The sequence below is a fragment of the Anoplophora glabripennis genome, unplaced genomic scaffold (genome assembly GCF_000390285.2).
Source record: "Anoplophora glabripennis isolate ALB-LARVAE unplaced genomic scaffold, Agla_2.0 scaffold22, whole genome shotgun sequence".
In the NCBI taxonomy this organism is placed as follows: Eukaryota; Metazoa; Arthropoda; class Insecta; order Coleoptera; family Cerambycidae; genus Anoplophora; species Anoplophora glabripennis.
The window spans coordinates 1,547,499-1,569,180 of NW_019416298.1; the positions used below are offsets into that span (position 1 = coordinate 1,547,499).

At 33.4% G+C, this 21,682-nt stretch overlaps 2 protein-coding genes across 2 annotated transcripts; both read right to left on the reverse strand.

The window, feature by feature from the left end:
* Nucleotides 1-887: 887 nt before the first annotated feature.
* Nucleotides 888-6,011, reverse strand: LOC108917284 (serine protease easter-like). The gene is made up of 5 exons (XM_018723794.1): nucleotides 5,908-6,011; nucleotides 3,927-4,170; nucleotides 3,696-3,868; nucleotides 1,165-1,410; nucleotides 888-1,102 (listed from the first exon to the last, which is right to left on the reverse strand). Exons 1-5 carry the CDS (start codon nucleotides 5,957-5,959, stop codon nucleotides 900-902), a joined length of 918 nt encoding a protein of 305 aa, XP_018579310.1. The 5' UTR covers nucleotides 5,960-6,011; the 3' UTR covers nucleotides 888-899.
* A 10,122-nt stretch (nucleotides 6,012-16,133) lies between these two features.
* On the reverse strand, nucleotides 16,134-18,361 carry LOC108917283 (serine protease easter-like). Its single transcript, XM_018723793.1, has 5 exons — nucleotides 18,280-18,361; nucleotides 17,959-18,208; nucleotides 17,728-17,900; nucleotides 16,471-16,704; nucleotides 16,134-16,395 (listed from the first exon to the last, which is right to left on the reverse strand). Exons 1-5 carry the CDS (start codon nucleotides 18,335-18,337, stop codon nucleotides 16,175-16,177), a joined length of 936 nt encoding a protein of 311 aa, XP_018579309.1. The 5' UTR covers nucleotides 18,338-18,361; the 3' UTR covers nucleotides 16,134-16,174.
* Between the last annotated feature and the right edge of the window lie 3,321 nt (nucleotides 18,362-21,682).

Here is a 21,682-nt window from a genome sequence, read left to right on the forward strand (position 1 = left end):
GGAATCAGAGAAAATGTGCTTAATTTGTTTACTTCGTACCTATCTAACAGGCAACAGTATGTAAGTCTGAATGGAATTGAGTCTGGCTTACTGCTAGTTGAGAACGGAGTTCCCCAGGGTTTTGTTCTGGGACCCAATTTGTTTCTCTTATATATTAATGACTTACCTTACTCCGTAGGTGATGCCTTTTGTATTATGTTTGCGGATGACACTACATTAATTACAAGGGACGACGATTTCAGATTAAGCAGTCTACAACTTTCTAAAAATTGGTTTTCTTCGAATAAATTAAAACTCAATGAATCCAAAACCCAAAATATCTTATTTAATACCGACAAGAGGGTTACAAAATCGGAAGTTAAAGTTCTTGGGTTGATATAATATAAGTTGAGTAAAAGCCTTCTATTGGACAAATGCTTTTATAGTGTGCAAGATTATTTTAACTGGTCCAACACAAACCATTAATCATTAATATGTCAGTGACTTCAAATATACTTTTATTGTACGTAATGTGGTCGTTAAATAAAGAGTAAAGAATCAGGAGTAAAGAGTAAAGAGTAAAGAGTAGAGAGTAGAGAGTAGAGAGTAGAGAGTAGATAGTAGAGAGTAAAGAGTAAAGAGTAAAGAGTATTATTATTATTATTATTAATTATTATTAATAGATATAGATTGCGGACGCCACTAAAAAATGCACAAATATCATTTTAGCGTCAACAGTCATAATGATTCGCTTACAATGAACGGTAACAAACTGTTGCGTCTACGCCCGAGGTAATTCGATCGCGCATTGGTTGAATGAAAAATATGAAAATGTGAAAACAAAATGCAAATTTCTATATTCCCCTTTGTTTATTATTATTATTGTCAAAGAAACAAGTTGTCTTCTGTTATACAATTTTTCATTTACCAAATAAATTACTTATTGCATTGAAAATACATGAGAATATAAACCTACCGGCACGTTTATAAACAACAGGACGGGTTTCAGCCGTTTTGCACGTCGATTGATTGTGGGACGCGACACTCACCAGGAACGCTCGATTCACCCCTTTCACTTCTTTGTAGGCGATCAACGGTGCACCTAAGGGCACCGCGCAAGGCTCTAAAAAAAAAAAAACAAATCGCATGTCGTTCCTGGGACAAATGATTTTAAATATTGTCTACCTTCTTGTGGATATTCCACGCAGTAATGGTCCTCATCTAATTCTGGGACGTATGACTTACGGCACTCCTCTTTGTCCAAGACATGTGTCTTCACGTGGATAAGGCTTCTGGAAGACGTTGCATTATTCACGTATGGCAATCCCGGAAGCGTATCACCCCATCCCCATTTGGCGCCAGTGCCACGCTGCGCTTTTATGTTTGGTAAAGGTATGTCCTCTTGTGAAAGACAAATGGGCCGAACGAAATCTGTAAAAAAGGTACCAATGACACTCGAACTAACAGATAAATCCATCGGATTTTTTGACCATAGGAGTTTTGACAGCAGTCTGAAGTTGACTTCTAGTATACTTATATAATGCTTTTGGACCTTTCTCCACAAGGTTATTCTCAAAATTTTGCCTGGGTAAATTTATTTGAGAATTCACGATGAGCGAGAAAGTCCTCTACAAGACCAAGAACATGACCAAATAATCTGTGTAGTGTAGGAATTTAACATCAGTACATTGAAAAATAGACGAATTATTGTCATTTTGTTTTTTGGGTACAAAATTTTAAATGTCATTGATTTACTAACATCTCCTCTAGAGATACGAGATTGAGGGAATTATTTACATATTACATGAAGAACATTATTATATTCTCTGCTTATAGTTATGTCTCGTTTAATTGATATGGTTTATGCTATCTTTAATAATGAAATAGACATACAGGGTGTTAAAAAAAGAGTGTAAAATATTTAAGGAGGTAATAGTATGAACCAAAATAAGCAGAAAAGTCTCAATAAACATGGGTCCGCAAAGTAACGGTTGCGGAGATATGGAATGTTTTGTGTTTTTTAGACCCTTTTTTTATTTTGCAAAAACGTTGTGTATTTTCTTATAATAGTTGGTTGATGTTTAGTCAAATAAACAGTACGTATTTGAGAGTTGTTCTCAGTGCACAAGTTTTCTTTCGCTATGGCTGATTACTCTAACGCAGAATTAACAGACATGCATTTCATGTATGGTCGTGCTAATGGGAACGCCACCGAAGCGCGAAGTCTTTATGTCGACGCTTATCCAAATCGCCAGATTCCTTCACAACGCATATTTGGAAAAATTCACCAAAGATTGCGTGATACCGGTTCCTTGAGTAAACAGTGCCATTTATCCGGAAGACCAAGGTCGGTATCCATTCCTAGAGTAGAAGAAGAAATTCTAGCACTGGTAGAGCAGAATCCAGGTACGAGTGTGCGGAGAATATCAGCCGAGGTAGGAATTAGTGGTCCTCTTGTTTGGAGAATCCTTCACGAGCAACTGCTTTATCCATACCATGTGCAACGAGTACAGGCCTTAAATCCAATAAATGATCATCAAGCACGTTTGGTTTTTTGCCGCTGGTTTCTACGTCATGATGCTGAAGACCCTCGTTTTCTTGCAAACATTCTTTTTACTGATGAAGCCGGGTTCACAAGAAATGGAGTGTTTAATTTTCACAATACGCATATTTGGGCCGACGAAAATCCTCATGCTCTAATAGAATCTGGACATCAGGCTCGTTTTTCATTAAACATTTGGATGGGTATTGTAGGTGACAGGTTTCTAGGTCCTGTTGTTTTACCAAACCGATTAACAGGCGCTGCTTACCTCAACTTTCTGCAGAACACACTGTATGAGTTTTTGGAAGACATTCATTTGAATCAGAGGCAACAAATGTGGATCCAGCATGATGGTGCTCCAACTCATTTTTCCATGGCCGTTAGAGAGCATTTACACCAAACTTTTCCACATAGATGGGTAGGAAGGGCCGGACCTGTTTTATGGCCTTCAAGATCGCCTGATCTGAACCCTCTAGATTTCTTTGTTTGGGGATATTTGAAGACATTAGTGTATGGTACTCCTGTAAATATAGCCTGGAAGAGCTGCAGCTACGGATTAGTCAAAAGTGTCAAGAAATCCAAACCAAGGAGGGTGTTTTCGAAAGAGTTCGAATATCGTTGAGACGAAGATGTCGTGCCTGCTTGGAAATGGACGGAGGGCACTTTGACCATCTTCTGTAACTTTGTTTTTTGTTTGTTAAAAGCTTCCTTTGACGGTTTATTCCTAATAAAATAAAATGTTTGAAAAACGAATAGTGGTCCATATCTCCGCAACCGTTACTTTGCGGACCCTTGTTTATTAAGACTTTTCTGCTTATTTTGGTTCACACTATTACCTCCTGAAATATTTTACACTCTTTTTTTAACACCTTGTATTTTCCTCCATTACGATTTTTAGCAAAAAATTTAGGAAATAAACACATATTTCGGATCGAAAATTTAGTTTGATATATATTTTTTGCACTGTTATTCTTCAATCTGAATTTGATACGACTGCCGTAATTGGTTCTGTAATACTGTTGTTATATCGTGTATAGTGTGCTTATTATATTTGCTGTTGTTTTATAATGTTAAGTTTGACATGACGTGCTGTATTGAATATTGTATAGATTAACTAGTATTTCCAATTAGGCTCACACCTGTTTGGAAAATAAATAAATTAAAAAAAAATTACCATTGTATTCGACTGGTGCTTCGAGTTCTATTATTGAGATTTCGCTTTTTCCGGAGTCGTTAGAATTATCAGCGACTGTGTGTTTCCGTATCTTGATGTCTTGAGGAGGTGGAGGGCATACAGATAATTCGCAATCGACGTTTTCGTCTATATTGTTCTCTCCTACTCTCGCCCTAAAGAGATACACTTAAATTCGTGTTACTTACAATTAGTGGCGGAATTATTACTTACACTTGATTAACAGTACCGCAGTCAGTCGCTGATATCACAATTTGCCTGTGAATCAGAGCACCTTCGCAGTGGAAAACTGGTTCATTTGCCTCGACATCGATCACCCCAATTCTAACTAACCAAGGAAACTCTCCCGCTGCGACTTTGCGGTTTCCACGTTTTGTTAACTTGAAGGTGCCGTTGTCGTACATTGTTAATCCGCAGTTTTCTTCATTCTCCCAGGTTTGTGTATCCATTGGTTTGCCTATATTCGATTACAATTAATAATAACGCCGGCGCACAAAAAAGTGGTATGTACCTTTGATTTAATAGGCATTATTTACTGTGAAAAATCGTCACCTTAGTGAGCGCAAAAAAATTCGAAAATATTTTTTCTGAACTTGATCAAGTGTCCAATAGCTCATTCAACGAAGCTCGCGTCAATGAAAAGTAGGTATGCGGTCATCCAAAAATTTCAACCATGAGCCAGCAATCAGGTTTCACAAAATATCCCTACTTCTAATGTTTATGGAATATAGCCCGGTCAAAATAGACATTTTCAAATAACGAAAATTCCGACAGAGCTAAAAAAAGTCCCCATGGTTCATCGGCGGTTACGTGAGAGCGATAAAGTAAGTCATAGAAATCCGTGCGATAGAGAAAGATGGCTATAATGAAGGCGTCTAATAGTTACCGCCCATTTCGCCCTTCCACAAATAAGAAGTGGATCTTATTTGTGGCCGATGAACCATGGGGACTTTCCGACCCTGTATGTGCATATCATGTAGGACGTGACTCCTTCAACTTTTACAATCGTGATATCTCAGGAATGGTGATTCTTAGAATAAAAAGTATAGGAACCGTTTTTGTAGATAATTTTAAGATCTATAATTTTTGTCAGAGCTACTTTTTTGATAAAACTTACCATTTTCGAAAAAATCCAAAAAACTCAAATTTTGACCTTTGACCCCGAATAACTTTTTTAGCACACATGGAATCGATGGGAATTTTTAACACTTTATTTCTGATGGTGTATCTAAGGTTTCCACCAAAATTTAGCTCTGTCAGAATTTTCGTTATTTGACCACTATTTTTATGACTAATTTGACCGGACTAATAGCAGGGAGAAGAGTGGGGATTACTAAAATTTGGTTGAAGAGATGCTGAAAAATCTGAAACACTTAGGTTGCTTGATGAATCTTAAATTGCACTTCCTACATTCTCACCTCGACTACTTCCATCAAGATATAAGAACTGTGAATCGAATTTATTTGGAAGTAATTCATATCCATGGCAGGATATGGATATTCAAGATTTTTTGTGATTTTTGGAAAATTTTTGTGTAATAAATTCTGCTCGACAAAATTTATAAGAAGAACGCTTAATCCAATTTAGAAAACCTCTTCCTAAATTTTCTCATTCTCATTAATATGATTTTTTTGCGATTTTCAGCTACTTTTGGCCTTTTTTTACAAAATTTGGGGGTGGATACAGCTAACAGACATCAGTTTCAAAGTCAGCGTATCAAAATACATGAGAAACACACTTGATCAAGGTCTGAAAACATTTCTTTCAATTTTTTTGCGCTGACTAACGATTTTTGACGATTTTTCGCTATGTTTGCCAATTACTCAAACATTTGACCACATTCCTCATCAAGTTTGTATTTACTTGCTGTTTTAACGAATATGTTTCTCACAATTCACAAAAAAATGTCAGAGAGTTTATTCAAATATTAACAATAATGTCCCCAGGAAGATTACATCACAAAGAAAAATAACATCGACCTCAACTATCTGTTATTACATAAAATTTTTTATTTTGTAGTCAACCATAACTCTTAAAAATTAAATCCCACATTCGAAAACATCCTTTATATATTTCTTCAGTACATGTGGGCATGTAATGTCAGAGTGTGTATATGACTTCATTCGATGAGAACTTTAACTTTTTTTTAAATAAAGTAAAAATATTCCTAAAAAGCTCTAAAATGTACTCTTACCTTGCACTATAAGAAAATACGCAGATAACATAAATATGAAGAAGTAATTCATATTCCTTTCAATAACAGTATATGTTTAAAATCTACTTTACAGTTATGCTTGGTGTAAAAGAAAATGGTATATATATAATATCGAAATTAATTCTTAACCCACACAGCATCCGAGATTTATGTACCACGCAAATTAATTCCAGAAAGGAATAACAATACGGATGAAAAATTTTATACAAAACAATATTTTTGCAATCTTATTTTCATCAGTATTTATAACATGATTAAAAAAAATCATGTACATATGTTCGCAACTGACCCATTTTAAGTATTACGTCAAGAGCGCCAACTTGACGTCGGCGTCGCCCGGACGCACCAGGGTTCCAGGAAAAGGTCCACGGCAAATTGGCGCCAAGGACCAGATACTTATACCTGCGAGCGACTCCACACCATGAAAACTCTTTAGCGAACAACACTTCTTTTTCACTAACGTTGTTTTCAATAAAAATATTTTATTTTACCGTTGAGGGAGAGTTTAATTTTTACTGCACACCGAAAGCAACCCTCACTATGTTAGCTTAGGACCTCAGACAGATTCTAGCAGCTTGCCTACCCAATTAATTTAGTCACGCGCTAATATCCGATGAACGATTTTTTCCCTACGTTTATAATGTAAGAACATAATTTTATATTTAACTAGCAACCCGCCCCGGCTTCGCACGGGCAAATATAAAATAGCCTCTCCGAGGAAATGTAGCTTTCGGTCAAATTGGTTGAGTAGTTTTTGAGTTAAATCGTAACAAACAAATAATCAATCATCTTTTATCTAATGCGACCCAAATATTAATTTTAAAATAATTCACGATATATCTATATACCTAAAGACAACAAACGAACTCAAAACTAAAAATGCAAAACCTTTAAATTTAAAACAATATAGGTAACTACCAACAATGTGAAAACAAAACGAATTAAATTAAAGTACCTATGTTCAGGACTATCAATTTTAATTAATAAGTAAGTAGTTAGGTATCTAACTACCTAAAGAAAACAAACACGAAACAAAAATGCGACTATGAAGTTTTAAATGATTCACAATAAGAAAAAAACAAACAAATTATTAAAACTCAATGAAATAAAAGTATGTTTGCAAGTATCTATGTATGTTCCGACTACCTAAAGACAACAAATACAAAACAAAAATGTGACCTTAAAATATCGAACGCAATTATAACTTTCCTACAACCCCCAGAAAGAAAACACAGTCGCCAGTCGTCACCTCCATTCGCTCCAAGTCAGTTTATTAAAGGATCACGCGCGCGTTATCGTTCGGCTTATTAGCTAAACAGTAGGCAAGACGGTGCGGGGGGAGGGTCGGCGATCGCATCAAGCAAAGGGAGGTGCTTGAATTTTATTCTCGCGTCCGTAATTTTTTTGCGATTACTCCTAAGATATTCATTTAAATTATATGGTGTAAAAGAGTAAAATAATGTGCATGAAATGCTTAAAGCCTCTAGCTTATTTAAAATGATAAGGCTTAATGCCGTATTTCCTCGAGAACCACTCTATCCATTGGTGAAAACAGCATGAAAATCGATGCAGTAGTTTTTGAGTTTATCGCGAACAGACAGAGAGACAGACGCGGCGGAGGACTTTGTTTTATAATATGTAGTGATGTGTATTGCCTTAAATACATATTTATTTGTACTTTGAGCACGAGCTAACAGTTTTTGGTTATCTTTGAAGGTTTGATAGCTTAGTTAGTAATACAGTCCAAAGCTAGGTTTAAATAAACAAATAACACATTTTTTATTAAATTTATGGGAGCTCTGTCCCTTTCTTCTCGCCACTTTACATTCATCGCTCAGAAAATTCTTTCAGTGAAAGCTGAGGTATAGGGAACAGAGAGCAGATGAGAAATACTTTTTTTATACCTATTTGGTAAATTATCACAACACACGCATTGGGGTCCAAAAATTCTTCTTATCGAAGTTGTAGCCACTTAAAAGGACAGCTCTGATGATGTTTTTTTTTCTAAATAACCCCGAAACCAGTTGAGATAAATTTTTAAATTTGGTAAATAGCTTAACTCTTACCTACTCAGTCCGTTACTAAAACGAAATTTACAAATTTTCATCACATACATTCTAACACTGAAGGGGAGGGGGATAAAATGTACCATTTATGATTTTGTTTTAACAAATAAATATATTTTAAACAGATTGCCAGGAAAGAATTAAATTGCACAATAATGGACAGCAATGGTGACGGAAACAAAACGCACATATCTAAATTTCCCTTTATTTGTTGCTATAGTTAAAAAAAGAGCTATGTCTTCCGATTGTGATTCTATTTATCACAAATCAAATGAAATATTAAATGACGAAACTATCGAAAACCTGGAGGCACGTGTATAAACAGCATGTTGGGTTTCATTGATGTCGCACATCGACTGATATTGAGAAGCAACGCCGACCAGGAACGCTCGATTCACCCCCCCTTCACTTCTTTGTAGGAGATCAACGGTGCACCAGTGATTTCCGCGCAAGGCTCCCTGAAAAACAAATCGCATGTACTAATGGATTTTCATTTTATCTGGTATATACAGAAATGGTCCTCAACCAAATATTGGACGTACACTTTGCGGCACTCTTCTTCATCTAGAATGATAGGCTCGACGTACATCAGGTCTTTGGTAGCTGTCACATTATTAAAGTGTGCCCTTCGCAATCCTGGATCTGCCCCTCCCCAAACGGTTCCTAAGACATTGGCAAAAAATTTAAAAAAAAATGAAAGTTTTGACACCGAGTATCTCGAAAACGAAAGCCCGGAGGGAAAATGGAAGAGGAAAAGAATGTTTCTTTTTTCAAGAGGAATTTACAGTTTTCCGTTGCGACACTTATTTAGGAACACCCTGTATAAAGCAAGAATTCATCTTCGTTTCAATAACACTATATCTTTAAAATCTATTACAGTTATGCTTAAAGTAAAAAGAAAATATTATTTATAATATCGAAATTAATTCTTAATCTACACAGCCTCCAAGATTTATGTACCTACCTCGTAAATCAATGCCAAAAGCAGTAAATACACGGATGAAGAATTTTATACAAAACAATATATTTGCAATCCTATTTTCATCAGTATTTATAATGTGATTAAACAAATCCATAAACAATTATAATTAGTGGAGTCAAGATAGATTTTGACTTCGCGAAAATTACGGGAAGAGAGAACTTTTTATTTTTCGCTTTGTAAAGTTGTCAGAAACGACATATAAAAAGTTACCAACTGTAGAGTGTACGCTAAATTATTTATTTAACAAATTAGTTGCAAAATTACAGTTTTCGCAAAATATATAAAAAATATAATTAAAAAAAAATTACTCCGCTATTCGAAAGAACAGGAAATTTTACATAAAAAATTTTAATTGTTTTTTTCTAAAATACGAATTGAGGGCTGTAGAATTTTTTTTCTAACGTACGAAAAAAGAGACGGGCGGATCTCAAGTATAGGTCTCGAAGTGCGCGCGGCTCCGAGCGCGCTACACTAAATTTGTTATAACTTTTGATCTAATTGATCAAATCGACTTCACAAAAATTTAAATGAAAGAAGCGTCATCCGGCTATCAAAATTTTATGTCTTTAAACTTGAGAAAAAAATAAATATATAGTACGTATACAAAGTTACGTCATTCTATAATTTTGTACAATAATAATAAAATATCTGTCATTGTTTTAATTTTTAAAATAAATATCTGTAACTTTCACAGATTACTCTTCAAATGACTATTGAAACAGTGAGCTATATGGAAAAAATCTTAGAAATTTAATTTCAAAAATATTGAGCCCAATATATTCAATAATTTTAGAAAATCACAACATTGACTTTTTAGGTCATACTTTATAGATCAAAATCTATATGTAGTTGTAATAGTTGTAAATTATTAAAAAAAACAAAAAACAAAACATTTTATTATTAATAAAAAATTGTGATTATATGATGATCAGACATTATTATGTTATATAAATAAATGTGAATGAAATATCTAATAAAACACACTAAAAACACAAATAAAACACACACCAACACTCGCCAAACCTAACCAACAATAAATATGAACAACATGAATGACATGAAATGATTCATAATTGCAATTGTCAAAATTTATTCTACAAAATCATTGTGGTGACATCTATAGACTCTTTCCCCAACTTGTATATCCATCTCAAGTCACGTGGTTCCCAGTTTCCCCATATTTTCAAGTGCGAGGCACCAGTAAGTTGACCTTTAAATAGTGTTTTCCGCAAAGACAAATAATTTCAAACATTCAATAACTGAATAATCCAAAGCTTATCAAATAATAGGAATGTTATGTCATGCCACCTGAGTATTTTCAAAGACGCCGCAGTAAAACGAATAAACAGGTGCAAAAAACGATCAAACCATCAAGATTTTAGGTACTGAAATCTACGAAAATACTAACTTTTTTATATATAATTCCACATGTAAATATTCTTATAACATTTACTTGCTTAGTCCTACATATAAAATTGTTTACTTTTATTTATAAGTACGCGAAAATAATTCTTAAAATGTGGGGTTAAAATAACAGAAAACGCATGTTTTACAAACGCTTTTTTTTAGTTATTATTTTATTTGGGTAAATTTAAATGGCAACAATGAATAAACAAAACATCAAGGATTTTATTTTTGTGCTTACTTTTGTTCTACACGTTTTACTTTTCAAGATTTCGGTAGGTACCTAAAAATGCCAGAAATTTCACCATTTCTCGGCCAGGGATATGGCCACCTTAAGGTGTTCAGGTATGACAAGTTGCGACTTATTTTTATGGGGATTTATAAAAAGCAAAGTTTACATTATACCACCAACTACCGCGAAATATATGTGGCATCGCATTACAGTAGCATTTCAAGAAATTATGCCAGACATGCTGACCAATGTTGAACAGTTTTTTAAAAACCGAATTCGTTTGTGTATCAATCAAAATGGATTGACGTAAATCAGCGGTCTAAGTATTCTTCTCCTTGTTGTGTTCCGAGTTTCAGTTTGTTTCGTTTTGCGTTTTGTTTTAGTCGTTGTTAGTAGTTTACTTTTGTTTGTCAAATCACTGTTTAAACATGCCAGTAAATATTGATACTGTCAGTCCAAAATCTGATAAAATGTGAGAGAAAAGTGGTTTTGCAAGACTTTCTTGACGCTGTAACATAGCTATTTTTTTGGACTTGAACCTGATTTTTCTGAAAAATTGTTTGAAGATAAGTATGGGCAACCTTATATCAGTCGAAAGGGCATTAAATTTTGCATTCACGCATGACAATTAATATGGGTCATTCCATTTGGAGAAAAAAGTTTTTCAACTCGTTTCAGGCTATTAAATGTAGGTCTCAGTATTTCCGAGTCTGAATAACGTGTACGTTTTGCTCACAGATGACAAGATAGAGTAATTTCTGCCAAAACGAACTGTGAAAACTGCAGGTTTTTAGCTCTTACGGTTTAGACACTATCTAGCTTCATTTAGAGAGCTGAAATTGTGATTTTTTTTCAAAAACAACTGATTGTCTCCAAAACGGCACCATGTACATTTAATAAACTCTACCTAATATTAACCAAGGAAATCAAAAACGCAATAATATACAGGGTGTTCATTTCAAATTTCATTATTCTGACTTCAGCCATAACTGTTTAAATTTGAAACCCCGCATTAAAAACACCCTGTATAATTCCGTGTATCCGCTTATATAATCAGTGCAAGTATATGACTTATTTTGATGAGAATTCTTTTTAATTATGTTAATTTTATACCCTCAATACCCTGTACTGTAATAAAATACGTGGACAAAACATTTATAAAGTAATAATTCAATTTTGTTGCAATAAGAACTGTATGTGTGAAACCCGTTTGTAAAAATAATGTCATAGATAAAAATGAAATGAAATCATAACCCACACGATCCGCAAAATGTTTTTCAGGTTTAATCGACTTAAAAATCAATTCGGAAAAATATTAAAAAGTTTTATATGAAATGCTAATAATACAAGGTGTAACTTAATGTAATAAAAATATTAAAGGTTATAGTTAATTAAATAAAGAAATTTGAGTTAAATAAAAAGTAAAAAAAAAATATGTGGGCTAATAAAAACTTAAATAAAATCAGTTACGTTGGTAGTTTTTGAACTATTTTTTTTATTATTAAACTAATTAATACACCACTGCATATACATCATTACATAAAAGACCTTGGAGTTACATTTCGACGTCATCTTTTGCGAAACATGTCGACAAAATTGCCATCTGCATTCAAGAATATGGGTTTCATAATAAGGAAATCCAAAAACTGTCAATATTTCTACATTGCGATTACTATACATTACTCTTATTTGTTCTAAATTAGAATATGCGTCAGTAGTTTGCAACTCAATTTGGACAAGACGTAGCGGTTTTGTTTTTCGTTTTTGGTTTAGCGGTTGTTTACTGTCATATGAAAGTACGTTTTCGAGTCCGATCTCAAAAACAGAACCTACGAAATGCGACTCCTGCAAGCCAGTCAAATTACTTCACAGAAGTTGTTTATATACAGTCCACAAATAAAAAGGGTCTTTCATTAACAGTTTATTTATTTATTTATTTATTTATTTATTTACAATTTATGCTAATTAAATTGTAACTTTGAAAAGAGTCCAGCGGAATTTTCTGAAACTATACTCCGCGGTCGAAATTATAGAGAGTGATTCATCGCTAGCTTTTGGACTAGTAAGGGGGATGAAGCGTGCCGGGAACGAAAATCCATTGGCGTATCTGCGTAAAAGGCAACAAGATAAAGAAAATAATGAAAACAGATAATAAAACATAACATCTAATATTTTTTTACGGTTTGCTATAACCGGCACTTTGATCCATTTTAATTATTACAGCATTTTAAAACGTCCCAGTTGTGTTTTTTTAATTTATAAATTTATTATAGCCATGGAATTAGACCCCTCGTCTACGCTTATGCTATGACGTTTCTCAGGACGGGTTAAATCAAGTCCGTTTACACCCACTAAAAAAGCATTTCCCTATTCCCTACCAAGTGCAAAAGACAGAGATAGAATATAGATCGACGTTCAGTGTAACTCGGTCTCTAGACGATTATGGATTATATCGATGTGCGTAGCGAGCGGCACAAAGATAAATAATATTGAACCGTATAAAAATCATTTTATATTTTATACGCATTATGGTAATAGTGTTTTTATATTATGTCTTAGTCACTCTTTATAATTTCGACCGCGGAGTATAGTCTCCCCCTATAGCCCCCTCAGGGTTTTCCACAAGATTTATTACGTTGTGTTTTTATATAAGGTTCTCCATAATACACATGTTTTAAATAGTATTCATATCAAAGTACCATGACTCAGCTAGAAGCAATAACGTTTTTAATCTACGCACAGCACGCAGTCAGTTTGTATGTTTTATATTTAATTCCTTTCCCTTTCTATCTTTTTCTTTTTGTCATATTCTATTAATAGACTTTACATAACCTGTTATCGGGCATCGCCTGTTGGATGTGTATTTTTCTGAATAAAAAATAAATTATTATTTTTATTAAACAAGGACATTATATCTATGCGTTCGGAATTTATTAACAAAAGTGTCTGTTTGCGTCTTGGTATTCGTGGAGGTACAAATTCGTAACACTAATTTATGAAATTAAAAATACCTCCTCAACGGTTGTCTTTAGCCATTTTCAATAATAAGTATACCTTCTTTGTTCAAAAAGTCCAATATTTCATATTTTGTTACTAAAAGCTGTATACGGGGGTTGGCAAAAAAGTTACCACATATTCAATGCATAACGATACCTGCAGAGGGCGCCTCATACTTGGCACTGAAAAATCATTATTATATTATTTTTCCCATCATTAAAAAACCTCTCTATTGAAAATTTGAAACATTTCTGACCAAAATTATAGAAATTATCAAGGAAAAACAATTTTTTATATTTAACTTTGACACCCTGTATCTTTTTAGGTTAAATCGACTTATGTTCACTAAAGGGAAATCTAGTATCATTTGTGCCCCTCCATTTAAATACACCCTATATAGGCAACAAAATTATCCTAACATTTTTCCATAGGAATTTTGGCATTTTTCCAATGCGCATAACGCGGTAAAAAAAAAATCTTAGGTGATTGTTTTCTCAAATTGCTTGTTAGAAAGTGCACTTTACGATGGTCTATGTGTTATTTCCGAAGAAAATTGGAGCTATCCAGGTAACTCGTCAAGTAATCAAATTTAAAAAAATGCTTGGGTCAGGATATGGAGATGCGGTATCGACTCGCATGCATTTTGCATTGATCTTTTCTTAAAGATAATTATCTATAAAACGAAAAAGAAAACGTCTTAATACGACGGAAATTGGTGGAGCTATGCGTAATAGAAAAATGGCAAAATTTCGATGAAAAATTTAGTTGAAAAATGTACTATGGAGCCCATTTTGCTTCATACGTATGGACACCATACATAGAACCTTTGAATATAATTTATTTGGATTTTACACATGCCTTTGATAAAGTACCAATGCGTAAATTGTTGACTTCATAACTAGATGCTACAACATTAACAATAAAAATATTTATACAAAAGCATTTGTGTAACGGAGAAAAGAGACGAGCTTCTACTTTATCCTTTATTCATTACTATCATTAAAGGAATATAATATCTTTCGATTCGGTTTTTATGTTCATTTTGAAAATAAACTTTTTATTCCATTAAGTGAATCAATCCCCGTTTTGATTCCATCAAGAACCCCGAGGATAGAGTAAGGAACTGGACGAATTCCGCCCAATTCGCACGTCTGTAGATCGTAAGANCAACGGTTTATGGACTGGAGAAATACAAATAATATTTCGACATTCTCCGAAAATGTTTTAATTGCTTATTTTCAAGAATTGATGGAAACTATGAAATCATCTGGTACATGGACACATTATTCAATAATAAAAACGTTGGTAAATATAAACCATAACATAAACATGTCTAAATATAAGAAACTACAAGCTTTATTGAAGCGAAAGTCCGAAGGATATGTTGGAAAAAAAGCAAAAATATTTTCACCTGAACAAATAAAAACGTTTATCGACGAAGCACCCGATGAACGGTTTTTATTTTTAAAAGTAAGTATCTATCTAACATTGCATTTTTAAAAAAATTTCATGATTACATTTTCCATTCGACTCATGCATGATAGGTATATTTTATTAATTTCGAGCAAACTCGTAAACCGAACTCGTGGCTGATCGGGTTAAGGCGCTCAATTTGGACTAGACTACAGTTTGAGATCCGGGTTCGAAACCAGCCTAGGTCATCCTGTTTTTTTTTCTTTTTTCTTTTTTTTTCTTCTCTTTATTTATTATTGTTGTTTTTTTTTAGGTAGCAATGATTTTTGGAATAATGGGAGCATGTCGAAGGCATGAACTACATGACCTAAAATGTGAAAATGTCAAAGATATGAATGGAATCTTAATTGTTAATGTGATAGAAACTAAAACAAAAGTACAACGAACATTTACAATTACCGGCAAATACTACGAAATTAGTAAAAAATATATGAATCTACGGCCTAAAATTTGCCCCACCCCATCTTTTTTCGTTAATTATTTAAATGGAAAATGCACAATTCAAAACATTGGTATTAATAAATTCGGTGATATAGGGAAGAAAATAGCAACACATTTAAATCTGCATTTAAATCTGATCAGTGGGACCTGGAATAAACTTTTCAAACTACACAATAAATAATCTTAATATTTTAAAGAAATCGGATTAATTACAATTATTATATATTGAATATAAATACAAATAAAATGTTTATAGTTTTCTTGTATCTATGGCAATACCAATACCCGAGGTATTAATTACAATTTTGTAGATTTTTTTTATAAAAATACGAATAATTACTGTTACCTATTGTGTTCAATAAAAATATAAAATTTATGGTTTTTGATTATTTATCGGGTGTAGAAAAATAGCGTATGCAACTCTCATGTAATGGTTATTAATACACTCGCATAAACCATACGAAACTCGCCTTCGGCTCGTTTCGTATCCCGGTTAATGCTCGTGTATTAATAACCATCATTACATGATCGTTGCATAAACTATTATACAAAAGCATTTGTGTAACGGAGAAAAGAGACGAACTTCTACTTTATCCTTTATTCATTACTATCATTAAAGGAATATAATATCTTTCGATTCGGTTTTTATGTTCATTTTGAAAATAAACTTTTTATTCCATTAAGTGAATCAATCCCCGTTTTGATTCCATCAAGAACCCCGAGGATAGAGTAAGGAACTGGACGAATTCCGCCCAATTCGCACGTCTGCAGATCGTAAGAAGCGACGCCCATCAGATATGCCCGCTTCACCCCCTTCTCCTTTTCGTACGCGATCAATGGCCCCCCTGGAGATCCTGCGCAGGGCTCCTCAACTGAAAACAAGGTCACACGTCGACATTAACTTTAACAAAGTTTGATTCCAGCCGACGATTTTGAAAGTTGCCTACCTCCTTTCGAATACCCCACGCATAACTGGCCCTCATCCAGCTGCTGGGCGTATACTCCGTCGCATTCTTGTTTCCCTAAAATTCGAGCCTCGACGTACGTTAACTTTTTTTCAGATACAAATACATTCTGTTGGTCGTCCCTAGTTTTCGTATGTGTCACACTGAATCCTGGTACAATCATACGCCCCTTCATTGGCATTGCTGCTTCAGGAATACAAATGGGTCGAACAAAATCTGAAAAAGTAGAATAATCACTTCGTCCTCAAATGAACAAATCAAAAAAAGATGGCGCTTCATGTAGATTGAACTCACCTATTATTTTGCCACTGCGCACCCTACCCTCATATTCCAGTCGAATTAGAGTTCGAACGTGAAAAAATACCTCACCCTCTGTTCCCAAGATAGCTTTATTTTTTTATAACGTTGTTATGTTGTTGTTAATGTTGTTTTATAACATCAATGTAAAACTTCCCGAAAATAAAAGTTAAACTCTTTCTTTAATTGTCTCTAAAATCCCGATCCGCGATGTCCAATAGTTAATTCACAATTAACACTATAAAACAGTTATCTCGAGAACAAAAATTTTTTTTTTGATACGTTTTTTTGGATCAAATAGAACCTATATCTACTATATTAACTTTAAGATTAACGTTTAGTAATTAAACAATTGGTTGCAAAAAATCGAACGAAATTAATAATTAACAAATACCCGGAGCAACAATTTCGCGGTCCATCGATTCGGCGTTTGGCACACATGTTGGTCATTGGTTTGACCGTCTTTTCCATAAAATTCATCAAGATCCGTCGCTTTTTGCAATAATAATGCGCAATTTTCGAAAACTGATTTTTCCGCGTTCAACCTTTATTTTACAGAGTTAACATATTGGTGAAATATGACTTTAGATACCTTAAATTGTAGGTAATTTAATTGTCTACAACATAAAATAACTAATATTTCGATAGCTCTTCTAGATTATCGTGGGGAGTAAAAAAAGTGAAAAATACGTAAAGCCGCTTATTTTCAATTTGCCAACTTTGCGTCATTTTGCATACCCCTCGTCATAAAGTGCTATAAAATATCTACTAATAATTTTTTAACGTTTCCAGGTTTTATGATTTAATTCGACTAGAATATCTAGGGTCAAATGAATTTAATTTACTTTGTACACCATAATTTCGCGAGTAGAATCGGGTCTTAAATTACATTTTTTACAGTATAGTTCGACAATCTACAATGCTGATGTCAAGATGAATTACCATTGTATTCCACTGGTGCTTCCAGATTTATTACTAATATATCATGTCTGTTGGTCTTGTTGTAAAGATTACCGGGAACCTGAGTCCGTATCTTGATATCCTGAGGGGGTGGAGGACAAACAGACACTTTGCAATCAACGTTTTCGTCTACGTTGTTCTCTCCTAACCTCGCCCTAAAAAGATACATTTAAATTCGTGTTACTTACAATTAATGGTGGAATTATCATTTACACTTGGTTAGCAGTACCGCAGTGAACCGATGATATCACAATTTGCCTGCTAATCAGAGATCCTTCACAGTGGAAGAATAGTTCTTGGGTGTCTACGTTGACCTCCCCAAGCCTAGCTAGCCATGGGGCTAGCCCGGGCTTACCAATGTATTTTTCTCCTTTTCCTAGTTCCACGCTACCGTTGTCGTTGTCGTACATCGTTGTACCGCAGTTCTCTTCATTCTTCCAGGTTTCTGTAGCGTCTGAATTGCCTACAATGATAACAAAATGTTAATATTTATAACCGGAAATAATGCAGAAATTAAAAAATATATTGTTTTACCTAGTACGGTACCCCTAAGGAAATATGCGCATAAAACGTATGTAAAGTAGTAATACATGTTTGCTGAGATGATACTATGCGTTTGAAGACTTGTTATATTTATAATATATGTAAAATGAATTAACCCACACAGCCTCTAAATATTTTTGTAAATTAATTTAAAATTAAATTCCCATCAGTGTCGGAATATAATAAAATATAACAATGGAAGGTTTTACATGAAACAATAAATTTAAATTTGTTTTCTCTTAGATTTATACGAGTTAAAATAAAAAAAAAAATTATTTGCTTAACGGAAAGATATTGCAATTTTAAGGTTCTCTGCAAAAAATTAGAATTTTACATCGCCTACAAGTCATCCAAAAAAAATCATAAAATGGCGCATTGAGTATCCGCTGAACGGCGGGTGTGGCGTCACCGCATGGGAAACCGCGGCCGCATGCTTGCGTGTGTTGTCAGTCAGTCGGTTTTTGGTTTTATTTGAATTTCGATTGAGTACGTTAAGATACCGAATTTTGTCAGCAATATGGAAGACACAGAACAGAAAAAAAATTACAAATATTGTATTGTTCCCCAGAATGAGAGCACTAGTGTGAAGACACCGAAGAAAATGTTAATCTATTAGCCTTCCGCGAAACGTGGATAAAAATGAGCAGTATAACACTGAATTGACAAGAAACCAAGATCATTTAGGTGCTAAACTCACAAAGAATACAACAAAACGTTTGTATCCTCTAGAAACACTACAGTTGTGTTTTTTTTACATCGTGATTTTTTTGCGAATATTATACAAATATAGTTAATACTAATTACTTAAATAAATTCTTTTTTTTTGCTATACTATTTTTTATTGGATCTAATCTTCTAAATGTATTGAAAGGTAATGCACCTTCAATGATTATTATTCTGTGTTTAACTGAATATTTAAATGGTAATCTAAAATTTGAATCTGCTAATAATGATGGAAACTTTTGCAAAAGTTTTGTAAACTTATTTTTTATCGCTAATATTTTAGGAATAGAAGTATTAGTGTTCAAAATAACACAATTAATTCCCAGTTTTGTTTCGTTATCTATTAATCGCTTATTTTTGAAACCGATAGTTAAACCAAAGTTTGTAAGAAAATATGCGGCAATGATAGGGTGGTTAATATTTGCAACTGTGAAAATTAAAAGAAATTCCCTTCTCAAACGTAAATATTTTTTGCCGAAAGTTGAAATTTTTCAGCCATTAGCTGCAGATAACTGTATATCTGTATCTTTTTTGAAATCTTTAAAAACATCTCTAGGCACGACCGAAAGGTCTGCACCCGTATCGATTAAGAAGTTTAATCTATTAGTTTTTATCATAAATGAACATTCGGTGACGTTGAAAATATGTTCCGTGATTTGCCTCCTCAATTACGGAACGATTCAGTTTAACTGTTTCAAATTTAAAAATTGGCACCACGGTCCTCCACATTTAGTTGCTTTATCTTTGAATTTTTGATGATAATAACACATTTTTTTCGTTTTTGTTATAATCTCTATCTCTACTGTTACTTCTGCACCTATAATTTTGTCTATAGCCATTATAACTGGGACTAAAATTTTCGTTATTACTCCTATTGTTCATTATTTGTGTTTGTAATACATTAATCTTTGATTCCAATTCTAAATTTTTATTTGTGAGTCAAATGACTTTTTAAATTTACTTGTAAGCTCGTTTATACCCTTTAAAACTTGTAAACTATTGTCTACCTTTGAATTATCAATATTATTTTCTTGTTTACTGTACTGAATTAATAACCGATATGTTAGTATCTTTGTATGTTTCCCAAATTTGTCTGCTATATCTAAAATCTCATTTACTTTAACTTTCCCTACTGAAATAATTTTTTGTAATCGTCTTTTCCACAATTTTAATAGTAATTCTTGACTGACTACTACTGATCCCCCTACTGTCGTTGACATATCTCTAAAAAAGTCAGAGGGTTTTCTATCTCCTATTTCTGAACCTGATAATAGCACATCTAAACGCTGCTCCTCACTAGCCGTTAGCCTATTAATGATTTTTTCCTTTAAGGTGGCCATATCCCTGGCCGAGAAATGGTGAAATTTCTGGCATTTTTAGGTACTGAAATCTTGAAAAGTAAAACGTGTAGAACAAAAGTAAGCTCAAAAATAAAATCCTTGATGTTTTGTTTATTCATTGTTGCCATTTAAATTTACCCAAATAAAATAATAACTAAAAAAAAGCGTTTGTAAAACATGCGTTTTCTGTTATCCTAACCCCACATTTTAAAAATTATTTTCACGTACTTATAAATAAAAGTAAAAAATTTTATATGTAGGACTAAGCAAGTAAATGTTATAAGAATATTTACTTGTGAAGTTATGTCTAAAAAAGTTAGTATTTTCGTACATTTCAGTACCTAAAACCTTGATGGTTTGATTGTTTTTTGCACCTTTTTATTGGTTTTACTGCGGTGTCTTTGAAAATACCCCGATGGTATGAAATAACATTCCTATTACTTGATTAAGGGCCCCATATTCTTTAAATAGTGTTTTCCGCAAAGACAAATAATTTCAAACATTCAATAACTGAATAATCAAAGCTTGTAGTTTGCTACAAAATATGATGCATTCGCATTGTCATTGCCTGCTATTAGTTATATTATTTCATAGTAGTTCTCGATTACTGGAAGAACTACATTTATTAAAATAAATAATTTAAATAAAACTACAAAAAAAGGAGCAAAAATATATTTCATTAAAATCTGCTGGAATATAAACAATGCAAAGAAAACAAAACATATTTGTACTAAAAGTAACGGAAAAATGAATTTACATTGAACAACATTTAATCGTATGGGAAAATAAACATGTTCCAAGCACGTTTTAAATGTACGCAACAAAAATAAACTGAATTTTGAGCTTATAGCATTGACAGCTCGTCTCTTATGGAACAGGGACAACATGTGATTGAAGATGTTTTATAGCAACATCTATAAAATTTCCTTCACTGGTATTTTCTCGAAGGGGGAACCTTTGAGACGGCACAACCTTTTCATCAACACTGCTAAAAATGTTTGTTACATTATTCTTATTACCTTTTTAAAACGTATTATCTTCCAAATGTTGTATTAATAGGGACAGCTCCATGTGTGAGACATCGTTTTCCAGTTACTGTTACCTTAATATCTGTAGCACGGAAATGCTTCGAACAGACATAATTATCCTTTGATAAATCATATTCAGATATGGCTAAATTTTCTAGCCACACTGCTCGTATCGCAAGATCTTATGGTATTCTACAAATAAACACAGAACTAGTGTTAGTATCAAAATACAAACATAATAAATTAACAAATAAAGTACTTAGGACACCTTACACCCTTGTATGAACGCCCATGGAAACAATG